We start from the raw sequence: 11846 nt of genomic DNA, 5'->3' as shown, positions 1-11846 counted from the left end.
ACGGCGTGATCGGCGTGGACATGGATAATCACCATGAAAAGTTGTAGAAGTAGATTTGTAATGTTCCCTCCCTATTTTTTTTTACTCAAATCCACCACAAGTGTCCTCCTCGCGGAAAGAATGCAACTGAAACACACATTTCATAACGTACTTTGAAGGGAGAATAAAAGGAACTAACGTTCCCCACAGACACACAGAGGTGATCTACACCCCATTAGCGAACTCGTATATAGTGTTGTGTGTTTGGTTAAACATGATATAGATATATTTTATTTCGTTTGCTTTAGTGCTTTCTCGCTGCTTCCCACAGGTTTGTGTCCGTCACTATCAACATAACATATCAGTTTATGTATTCCCTTATCCACACCCATTCGATGGGGTTGGTGGTGGTGGTCGCTTCTACTCAACTATTTTCCCTATTTTTGCCAAATTACTTTACAGCCAGTGTGGAGTTGTTCACACCCACACACTATTTACAACAAAAGCACGATACTTTTCATTAACGCGATCGTTTCCTTTACATTCACATTTGTTGTTCCTTTATCGACATTGTAAAACGTCCTCTTTAAGATTATTTCTATTACCATTATCATATACACACATTTACACGACTAAGGCTCGGTTTCGCGCGCACACTCTGTCCTTCCCTTGGGAGTTGTTGGGGATTTGTTAACGCCGCTGAAAGTTTTGTCCGGCATTAAAATCTCAATATAGTTTGAATTATTGCTCTGGTGGATAATAAATATTTGCATGGCAATTTTATGGGTGCTGCTGTATCTTTTAAACAGTTAGTTCCAAACATTTAGGAAACTTTCTTTCCCTATTCCGCATAGGAATTATGCCGGAGCCGTTTAAACGTGCCCAAAACTTTCAGTCGTGTAACACAGCGTCTTAGTAGCTAGTAGTAGCTTTACACAGTTTTGGACTTTCGCTAGCTACACTGCATCAGAACCACCAGCAACTCGGATTCGATCGTCTCAGATGTGTAATCTCGTTTTAGTGTCTCTTTTATAACTATTTATCTGAGTTATAGACTCCACAATCGTTGTCAGAGGTCTTGAATGATTTACCTTCCTAAGGTTGTCTGAACTGAGTCGAGATTTTATCCCGAAATATATTCCTCTTTTGTTCCTCGCTTATATCCTCTTTAGGACCAGTGAAAATTCCGCAAGTGCAAGAAAGCAATTATTAAGGGTGATGATGCTGGTGGTTTTGGTAGGAGGAATTCTTTCTTCTCCCCCACAACGGTGCTGACCGCGGATACAATATAGGGACATTTTAAGTTTTATACACATTTCTTCTAGCTCATTTTACAGGCGTTTTTGGTTGCAGTAGTACATAACGGAACAGGCTTTCCGTTCAGTTCAAACAGAATTCGATTTCGGCTTGAATGCCGGTGCACCTTACTGCTATGATAAAGATGATGGTAAGATTTAATACGTCCAAAATGAAGCAAACAAGACTCGGGTTGATGTTACCGATTGAAATGAGATTACTTACAACAACACAAGCAGCAGCGTAAACAAAGCAGTAGCATAAATGATATCACAATTTTGAATGTAAACTTAACATGCTTAATGTTTTAAGATCTGATGTGTTGTATCTTGCAAGTAGTAATTTAATTTCTGTATGCAAAATGGCATAGAAATGGTACTTAATTTGTACAGCAGAGTTGTACGCAACATGAGAAATATAGTAATAATATTTAAATGATTTAAAGAATTTTACACTTTTAGCGTTTTTTTGTTCTTTTTTCCATATTGCTACAATTAAATAATAAACGTATTTATGCTGCCAATTTCACACCGCTCATCAAAACACGCTTTTGATGAAGATAACTAAACACACTGAATAAATCAGTACCGAAATCCCAACAAACCAGTCAGTAGTGTTTTAATAATTAATAGTTCATTAATTCATTTCACGCCAGGTTAAGCTTTTGCAAACAATTTGCATAATAAAATCAAACGTTTTGAGCGTGTTTTGATATTGATACTTTGGTTCCGCACTGTGCCGTGTGTGTGATTGTGAATTATAAATTATTTACTCCTTTCGAAAATTACCTACAACAGAGTTTTGTTGTGTTGGAGCAAATAACTGGAAAACGATTGATATTATTATTTGATTCGTTTGGTTAGCTAATTTGTTCGTCAAACAGCCGATCACTCTCTCTTTGCAATTCAATTCCTTTTCAGTATAATTGCCAAATCCTTCCTAGGCGGTGCTTTACTTTTGTTTTACTACTTTTGATAAAACATTTCTCTGACGATATGTAATATGATAAATGATCGGAAGGTTGACATTTTGCTATTAGATATAATGAGTCAATAAAATGTGGACTTTTTTAAAGAAAAACAACAACAAAATATTTCATGAGTACGCAAGACTTTCCTATTTTTAAATTGCAACTGTGAACTACCTATGTCCACAATCGCTGTACATTGTGAGGTACGCAAAATACGAGCGCCAAATACACCTCCGTCGGGTAAGGGTAAGGGGGTGTTTGATTCCACCGGAACCAGGTGCCGGATTGTGTATGCAATTAACACTCGCTCATCACCCAGTCATCCCATCCAAAGCAAGGGTTGGAAATAGATACGTTGGGCGTGAATTAAAAAGCCGCGCATTTCTGCGGTTTGTCGCTAACTGACGTCCGGTTGTCGTATGCATGCTTTCAAACGATTGTTGGAAACGATTGTCGCTGAATGGAGTGCTCTCTTCTTGGTAGCACTACGTCACACCACATCCACACTACGACCAATCGTATCACCCCGTTCCTTGGAAGGGGAAGGAATGAGGGTTTGGAAGATACTTGGGAACTTATCGCACTTTCTTCGCAAGACACCATTGACAAAGACGACCTATTTAACGTCATTTGTGGATGTGGGATGGGAGCTTATCTAGGAAATGGTGCGATATCTTCTGGACGCCATATTACTGTGTTCTGTCCATACGCGCTAAGATGGTTTTGGTGTAGTAAATGTGCACCGCTGAAGCTGATTAAATGATGCACGGATTTAGTGTATATGTTCTAATAATCTAGATATAATAGCACCTTTCGGTCGGATTGTTCTCTTCCACTTTGTGTTTTCGTCCATCGGTTTAATTGCTATTCGAATCAGCACTCTCATTTGCACCTACACATTTACACTTTTTTTTGCCCAATACTGAATGCACTACCACACGGAGATTGTGTGTGTGTGAAGTATGATTAAACTGCGGACTACTTGTCCTCAAACATCAAAAATATACTTTGTTTGATACCGCACTTATCTCGGTGCGGTGGAATTTACCCAACCACTTTGTACGAGAGTACGGCATAAAAATAACAGATAGAGCACGACTTTCGGCTCACCCAAACCCAACTCCAAAAAGCACCGTCCTAAATTGGGGTGTAAAAAACAAGTTTGGATAAATATATGCTTAGCTCATCGAAAATGGTCGTGAATTGGGATGAAGGACTTGGTTAGATGCTCAAATTAGCACAATCTGGTTCCTGAGACACCTTCATAGTCGCAGCATTATCCTTCGAGATGCCAACTAAACATACTAAGGGTTCCAGCGATTACAGGCATGTACCTTCGATTGTTTGGACGGGAGGAGACGCCAACGTAATGCTCCCGGTGCGTCGCGTACGATTAATCAGTACGCCAACAATACTCCCCAGCCGACATTTCAAACTAGCGCCAAACGTTTGTAGTTGTACGTGTAACGTATGCCGATGACGTACATACCGAGTAATATACTGATGAGGATGATGATGATGATAGCGTGCTGCCAAGGAGCCAACGTATCCCGCAGGAACCACCACCAGAGCTTGCGTTTCCATACCAATCGGACAGTTCTCGTCGTCATCCATCGCAAAGCTCATGAGCGAATTTCCGGTGGCATCCGCCTTTCCAAGCCACGGCTGGTGCTACAATTCGAACAGTTCGTCTTGCTGGCGTTCCAACTTTTGTAGTGAACTTTGCACCCGCTTCCCTTGCGTCATCACGATCAGCTGATTCGTGTCGGATGCGGCACTACCCGAGGAACTCTGGCGCTTGTGATGGTTCGTACCACTACCACCGGCGTGCTGCGAACTGTTCGCACCGCTCGGGACGTGATAGTGATACTGCTGGTAAGACGAGATCGAGGACGACGATGACGCATTCGAATAGGCACGCGGTTTCGAATAGTACCCACTGCTACCGCTCCCGCTAACACCACCTCCCGAGGAGGACGAGAAGAACAGGTTGTCGTCGCTCTGGCTGCTCGTTACGAAGTCGCTGTTCCGTTGCACCTCCGCAATGCATTTGCGCGTGGACGCTATTGAGCTGTCGATTTTGCCCAAAAATTCTTCCAGATTCTTGCGACTTTCCTCCTCCGGTGAGACGAGCGGTGATTCCTCGCTCAGCGAGTATCCATTACCGTCGGAACTGATACTGTTGTTATTGTTGCTAATAATGCTGTTACCGCTACCACTAGCAGCAGAACCACCACTCCCGGATGTCATCCGGCTGGTCAGCGCATTTGGACGTATGATTGCTTCGGGATCCTTTGGATAGTGGGGCGAATCTTTCGATACCGGGATCATAAGAAACGGCCGCAGGAAGATCGTATCCGTTGGCAGTAACCTATTTACTCGCCTAATTTGTTCCATCTGGAAGCAAAACAACAAGCACGCAGAAACAGTGGCTAATGGGGTTTGCTATTTATGAGCGTCATTCATTGGTAAACCATACTTACGCTACATCCGTACTTCAAGGCAAGACCTTGCAGTGTATCGGTCCGCTCGACATCGTGCCGTATCAGCGCATCCGTGGGTTGCAGTGCGGCCGGGCTTCGACTTCCGCCGGATATGCTGCCGTACTTCTTCAGCGAGCGGGCCGAATCCCGTATCGATTGCTTTTCACCAAACATGGTTTCATCTTCCATTCCGGCGTCTGAAACTAGCTTTACAAACTGCCACCGCGCACATACACACGCGCCAACAAACGCACGCACAGAGTACAGATAAGGGAGAGCAAATTAGAACCTCATCACACACACACAAAACAAGTCAATCCGTCCGATCTATTTCGAGAATGTGTGTTACGATTAAGGAGGGGGTTTCGTTTTCTTCCGTATCACACTATTCGGCTGCCTTTTTTGCCAGCAACAAACCAGCAGAAATGGTACAGCTGCCACGACTGAAACGTACTTGATTATGGTTTAATCAACACCACACACAGCATGCTGGGATCAGCTTTTCAAGTGCTCTTTCAACTAGGTGCACCGAGCGAGATCTTTCACGTGAACAGTGGGTGTCATTTTCCACCAACAAAGAACCAATTTATGCACGAATTTCGTTTCCAATATGCGAAAGAAAAACAGCGGAGCGCACTTGCTTTCACCTGATGTTGAGCCTTTTTTTCATCTCAAGAATTTGACAGCTGCATCAAGCTGATGAGCGAAAGGGCAACACAAGGGAACTCAGCTTGAAGTAACGAAAACGCCCCTCTAAACAGCGTGAAAGAATTCCGATTAAAACACGGCCAAATGAAAACAAAAGGCACACACGTTCGATCGATAAGTGTCTGGCAAATGATTATTGCACGCGCGTGTGTGAGTGTAAATTGTGTGATAGGCTTGTTTAAATAAATTAGAATCAAAAAGATTAGTTTTAATTACCGCTATCGGTACCAAATAAAGCGCGCTAATTTGGAACAATAAAACAAAACAAATAAAAAATTTCTGTTAATCTACTCTGTGCAGTTTGCGATAGTGTGAAAATGCACCAACACACGTGATCGCATATTGTTAAAGGCGATTGTTAACGTTGATTGATGGAAGCAACGTTACGGCGGGTAATTAATGCGTAGCGCCCGCGATAACACACCGAAGCGACCCTGTACTATCATCGTACGCACGCAACGTTCGCATCTGTCGCAGATTGATCAACAACGCGCGTCCGGGGACTAACTTTCGTTGCTGTAATGCAATTACCATCCTCTGTGACCTTGCGAACGGATCTCATGCATTCGAATAAAAACACCCCCAAAAGCCAAGGAAAATTCGCATGGAAAATTTTCATCGATCGTACGATCTTTGGTAGGAGAGGGTACTCTTAGCAAAATCCGAGGTGTTGCAATCGTTTGCTGCCAACCGAATCACAAAACCACCGATGCATGTTGGGATCGTCGTTCGATTGGCGAATAGAATTAACCCACTTGCCTAATTTCGACGCGTTTATTTGGGAAAAATAAGAATCGTGCAAGATCACGCAAGCATGTGATTCATCATCTGGCATAACGCGTCACCATGAAAGCGCTAATCCCACCCGGGAGGGAAAGGGAGTTTTTCGCCCGAAAAAAAATCACCTCCACGGGTAAATCCGTGTCGTAAATACCAGAAGGGTTGCACCGTTTCGTCGGTATGTGTGCTTTTTTTTTTTGTACGACGGGGTTCGATCGTCAAGTCGATCACCAAAGGCACGTTTTTTGTGTCCGGGTTGTTGCAGTAACACGCTTACCAAATGGGGTTAATACGAAAAAGCAAAACAGCACAAAACCTCACAATTTCATAACATCACGAAGCCGTGGTTCGTTGACTTGGCTGGCTGACGATGATGCCCCACGGAGTTGCGGATCGTTGACCGCCCTGCGCCCCGGGTGTGCATACACACATGTGCACATGAAGCAATCGATCGTCCGAGAAGAAATGATTTACTTTTTTCCTGCTGGTGCCATTTTGCTTTCGCTTACCTTTACGTATGATCTCCAGTTTTTGTACTTTTTCCTCAGATCGCTCATCGTTTCGAGACTCATCGTGTGGCGCAACGCAAGGAACAACGCAGTTCTGTTCTGTTTCAATGCGTACGTGTATGTATGGGTCGGAAGCTGCAACACCGCCGGGGTGAGGTATTGTGTGAAGATGATGCTTAATTGTGGGCTAATAAATCACGCTTATCCTAACCACTCAGCACGGCTGGACACACACACACACTCAAACGCGCGCGCGTGAAAGTAAATCCAGCAACATTTGCCTTGACCACGAAAACACCGCATTCGCTGAGAATGCAGTCTCATCCGAGCACGAACAGTTCTTCCCGGTAATCCCCACGTACCGTTCCGCAACGAGTTGGAATTTTGCATACAAAGAAGATAACACTTGCTCCCCCCCCCCCACTACTGTTTCACGCGACCCGTCCTACACCGACCACGTACGTGTGGTACGCCCCGTTGCAGCCGCAACAAAACAAAAAAAAAACAGCACTTTGTTTCACTTTGCGTTATCACCAATCAGTGGCGGTCGCACGATGAACACTTTTCGGATGCTTCAAACACCACACGCATACGGGCAACGGTTTCATTGCTTAATGTTCTAGGTACGCTGCTGGTTGGCGCAAGCAACGGAGACAGCAGTTGGAAGGAAGTGTCACTACACCGGTGTCGACCTCGCGCACGCTCTATTTCCCCGTTGTGCGATGAGCTTCGCACCCGGCAATGATGATCTTCACACTAGTTGGCACTGACGATCGGACGACCAACGCACGGAACAATGATGGACGTGTGCGCGTGCCCGTCGGCAGTTGCTGCGTTTATGTGCTGTTTTGCATCATAAATTAACGAGCTATTCAAACGCAACGTGCGTTGATTACGGGGAGGTTGGCCCATACACTTTTCCCACACGTACAGTTTGACAGATGGGAACAACATAAATCGTCCAGATGGTTATTGGCCAAAGTGTTGAGGAGTTTTTTTTACGATATCGGAAAGGTTGTCTAATAAAATAATTTAGTGCATTGTTTAATAAAATATCCGGTTGGGATTCAGATTACGATTAGCGTAGTTATCAGACGATAGATGTTCTGTAGTGTTGCGCTTGATAAATCTTTTGAGAAGAGTGATTCATATGGTCCTTCAGTGAGGAGTTATTTTTACAAGTCAACTCTCAAAAGGTTCACGAATCCTCGTAGATTCATATTCGTAAGCTTGGGATTCTAGAATCTCTAAAGATTCAGATTATTTTTTTTAATTAGCTGCAAGTGTCCTCTACAGCACTCTTGGACCATCCCACTGGAGCCTGGAGAGCTCAATTCACTGTGCGATAGTTATTTCATCGTGGAACTCGTCAATCTTCCAACTCCTTCATTGTCCTTCCACACATACGGGGTCAAAACTGCTTGTGAGAATCTTCCTTTCGAACTCGGCCAAGAGGGTTCCATCAGTTTTGGACAAAGTGTACACCTCAGAGGTGTATGTGAGTTCCGGCAATATATGAATTCTATATAGACCCAGCTTCTTTGCTCGCTGGGAGAGAGATGTTTCCTAATTCTAATTGCTTTCCTATTTTCTTCTACAGTCACGCATTCGAGCACAACTGTCAATCCAATTGTACAAATGTACGAACCTGGTTGACAGGCGATTGTTTACGAAATTAACGCACAGCACAACAAAAAGCAGCATCAGCCACAGCCAATTAGGGACGCCGCCGACAACAAGCGTAGCTAAACATGAATACTTTTCGCATCAATCAAAACAAAAAGTTCTGTTCCTATCACAAGTGTGGCAATAACTCGTTTGCCAATCCAGCGGTTACGTTTTTCTCGTTCCCCAAACAACCAGAGCGGTGCGAAACATGGATAAAGGCGGCAGGCGTCCCGCGCCACTTAGCGGACAACAGGATGTATCGATTCCTTTGTGAACGACATTTTTCCAGTATTTACTTCGTCCGCAGCCAAAGACGCACGTTATTGCTGGGAGGTGCTGTGCCCTTTTCGTTCAAAGAACCCAGTGAGGAACCGGAGAAGAATGAGATGCTGGAAATAGTCGAAGACATCACCGAGGAAATGATTGATTCCGAGGATCTTCCTGAAGGTAAGGAATTGTTGAATGACCGTTCATATGGTTTCAAATATTATAAAGGATGTTATAACCAATTTGGCAGAGTTTCTCGATGATAAGGACTCGACAGATGATCAGGACGCAGTTGGCACCTTAACAATAGATCAACCAACCGAACCAACTCTTTCGATCGCCACTGTGGAAACTATTAACAATGCGGGTGAATTAAACAGTAAACCCTCCACGTCCCGGTTCGATTACAGCCGTAAGCGTAAACATGTGGCTGCTAAAATAGCGGGAATGAAGGTGAAGCTGTTGAATACAACTAGCTCCCCCAAAACGCTCAACACGGAGGCAAATATCAAAACGGTGCAGTTGGACGGTAAAAGCGTCCGACTCGTCCCAGTTCAAACTGGCAATAATGCACTGCAACAAATGCTACGACTAACACCCGTCGGCGAGAAGGAAAATGCTACTGCGGAAGAACCACCGAAAGAAGTGTTCAGGGCGGCTCTCAAATCGCCCGTTTCATCGTCCACCAATGCAATCGAAATCATTGAACAGAATGAAGACACGTCGACATCCAAAAGCAGTGACGATATGGTGTTGGAAAAGGATGATAAAATCAGTGAGTTCATCTTCAAAGGCGAGGAGTACGTGCAGATGCCGAAAGAGCACTATCTTAAGAAAATTAACAAATTGAAGCGGAGTCTGGCTTTTTTCGAAAACATCGTACGAAACATGCGAGATGTACTGGATCATGCGGACCCATCCAGCTTGTTAGATTGACATGGTAACGAATAAATAGTGGCTGAGCAGATCGACTATATTACTTAGATTAGTTTAAGAATTCAGGCGATTTTATCTGGGTATTGCAGACTCCAAGGACGTAAGGTAGAATTAGAAGGATGAAGTGGACTACATCCGTTATCGGATAAGTTTTAGCTGCAATATTTTTGCTGTTATTCCAGATGAGAGTTAACGTATAGTTTTGATTGTAACATCGCTATTCGTTGTATCATGTTAGGGTACCACGAAATACTATCAACGGAATAAACACCACTGGTTGGCAACACGGCTGCGTTAAGAGATTAATGCAGAACGTGAAGCGAACCTCTCTCTTTGTGCCTAACCTTCGTCGAGTACACATGTGCGTTTTTAAATGCACATAATTGTATATTTAAATACAATTTTCAATGTCGAACTAACATCAAAAAGAGAAACTGTGTGAAATTGACATTAAACTAGAAATGGAATCAAGTAGAAATTCTTGAAAAATTTGATGTGAAGTTATTCGCATGTTTATGCTGGGTGAAATATTTTATCGTATTTCTTCAGTTGGCAGATTTTAAATTGGATTGGAACCTGTTCAAAACGGTTGTAGCTTTTTCACCGGGCGACCATTCGACCGCCAATGTCACTTCTGGGCGTCGTTTTCCGAAATGTGACGTATTTCCCGAAGTTTGACAAGTTGCTTTCCTCTTATAAAGGGGACTGTACACTGATATCAAATGTTTCCGTACTTGTTCAATCGCTGTTGGACTAATATTTTCTTATTTTTTGTCTATAATTGTTCCAGTGTATGGTCTGCAAAATAAGAATTTGGAAAAATAGGTTTAAAATTCATATTTGTTTTGGAAATGTTAAACTTTGCTCAATAAAAGAAAATAAAAACAAATGTTCCTCGATCTGACATTATCACTGCTCAGTGTCATCTGCCGCTCGCTGCTGCTCGTGTAGCAGGGCATTCAGAGTAGGTATGAAACTGACGTTGCAGTCAATAACATTGTTGTTTACAAAAGGTTCTCGAAGCGGTCGGACGTAGCAGAGCGCTCCGCATTCCGAGCGCATTTTAATTGCGTCAGCGGAGTGAGAAGAGAAAAGGTGTGTGTGCGTGTGTGTGCATTTCGGCGAAGGCAAAGTGTCACAGTTCCAATACAGCAAATACCGGTACATTGTTCCGATAGGGAATAATGGGCTAACGGATCGTAGCAATTGTGTGTAATCGGGCAAATCCTTCCAGGAAACGTTAGCAGGTTTAGAACGAAACGGGAGACAACAAAACGTTCGTCCAGACCACGTGCGGGGGATGAAGTTTTTGTGTTTTGTGATTTGATGTGATGTGTGAAGGTGCATACTGTTGGGAGCTTCTTGAAATTTCGTGCTTAGGCGGGTTGGCCTCTCCTCTGTTCAAGGTGCCTCGTACAAGTGCATGTGTGTATGTGAGTGAAAGTGTCCTGAAAGAAGAGCACCATAGGTAGTGGAATTCGTGAAATTCTTCAACGTTGTGTGTTGCGAAGGAGGTGCATTTTTCGAAGCAAATTGCGTGAGTGGTAACCGGAAAGGTTGGTTCCCCATTCTGAACGCCTTGTCCGAGCGTCTGGGGTGGGACAGATGAACCGTACGCTGTGTTCGTGTTGCATGATGACGGTGGCCAAGTTGGTGGTTTGACGAGCTTCTTCTGCTTCTTGGCCGGGTGTCGTTCTTCTCCTACTCGCTGCTTGGATCCGTCGCGGCGTAATTCCGTTCCGTGCTTGTGGCCACGGTTTTGGATGTGGCGTGCGTGTGTGTGCGGAACAGCGAAGGCAAAGGGGTCCCTCCACGCACTAACACACATACACAGCACAACGACCGTCACCGCAGCCGGTTCAGATGTGCTGCGAGCTTGCGGCGCCCAGGGTGCTTGGCGTGAGAAATCCCATCTGAACGTGAGCGAGTGAGTGAGAGCGATAGAGAGTGTGTGTGTGAGAGAGAGAGAGACGGAGGTAGATAGTAGGGCAAAGCGTAACCGGAGGGGAACGGTACGTCCGTACAACCGTTCACAGTAGGAGGAGGAGTACGAGGATAGAGGTTGCGCCGCCGTGGCCTTCGGTTTCGTTCCCTTTCCCGTCCGGTGAACCGTGCACCTCGCACCGTACGCGCGTCGAGGCCATCGGCGTCATCGGTCGTCGTTGTCGTGGTCGGTTTTCGGGCCCCGTGGTCGTCGTATCGTGTCGGTCGGGCGTCCAACACCCCTTCTGTGCCGCTGGCCGCTTGCCG

The 11846-nt window shown here is 44.5% G+C and overlaps 2 protein-coding genes across 2 annotated transcripts; one reads left to right on the top strand and one right to left on the bottom strand.

Moving 5' to 3' along the window:
- Nucleotides 1-3916: 3916 nt before the first annotated feature.
- On the bottom strand, nucleotides 3917-6788 carry LOC128707111 (lysM and putative peptidoglycan-binding domain-containing protein 1). Its single transcript, XM_053802056.1, has 3 exons — nucleotides 6726-6788; nucleotides 4729-4944; nucleotides 3917-4642 (listed from the first exon to the last, which is right to left on the bottom strand). The coding sequence occupies exons 1-3, from the start codon at nucleotides 6786-6788 to the stop codon at nucleotides 3917-3919; spliced, it is 1005 nt and encodes a 334-aa protein (XP_053658031.1).
- A 1688-nt stretch (nucleotides 6789-8476) lies between these two features.
- On the top strand, nucleotides 8477-9596 carry LOC128708111 (uncharacterized). The gene is made up of 2 exons (XM_053803070.1): nucleotides 8477-8840; nucleotides 8911-9596. Exons 1-2 carry the CDS (start codon nucleotides 8477-8479, stop codon nucleotides 9594-9596), a joined length of 1050 nt encoding a protein of 349 aa, XP_053659045.1.
- The last annotated feature ends 2250 nt before the right edge of the window (nucleotides 9597-11846 follow it).

The sequence above is a fragment of the Anopheles marshallii genome, chromosome 2, assembly GCF_943734725.1.
Source record: "Anopheles marshallii chromosome 2, idAnoMarsDA_429_01, whole genome shotgun sequence".
NCBI lineage: Eukaryota > Metazoa > Arthropoda > Insecta > Diptera > Culicidae > Anopheles > Anopheles marshallii.
This window is presented reverse-complemented; position numbering and strand designations above follow the sequence as displayed.

Bases quoted from the DNA above. Each gene is read 5' to 3' on its own strand.
- LOC128707111 (XM_053802056.1), bottom strand. From the start codon at position 6,788: ATGAGTCTCGAAACGATGAGCGATCTGAGGAAAAAGTACAAAAACTGG. The intron at 4,945-6,725 runs GTAAGCGAAAGC...GCGCGGTGGCAG, and splicing joins ACTGGAGATCATACGTAAAG to TTTGTAAAGCTAGTTTCAGA. The intron at 4,643-4,728 runs GTAAGTATGGTT...TTTTGCTTCCAG, and splicing joins CCTTGAAGTACGGATGTAGC to ATGGAACAAATTAGGCGAGT.
- LOC128708111 (XM_053803070.1), top strand. From the start codon at position 8,477: ATGAATACTTTTCGCATCAATCAAAACAAAAAGTTCTGTTCCTATCAC. The intron at 8,841-8,910 runs GTAAGGAATTGT...CCAATTTGGCAG, and splicing joins TTCCGAGGATCTTCCTGAAG to AGTTTCTCGATGATAAGGAC.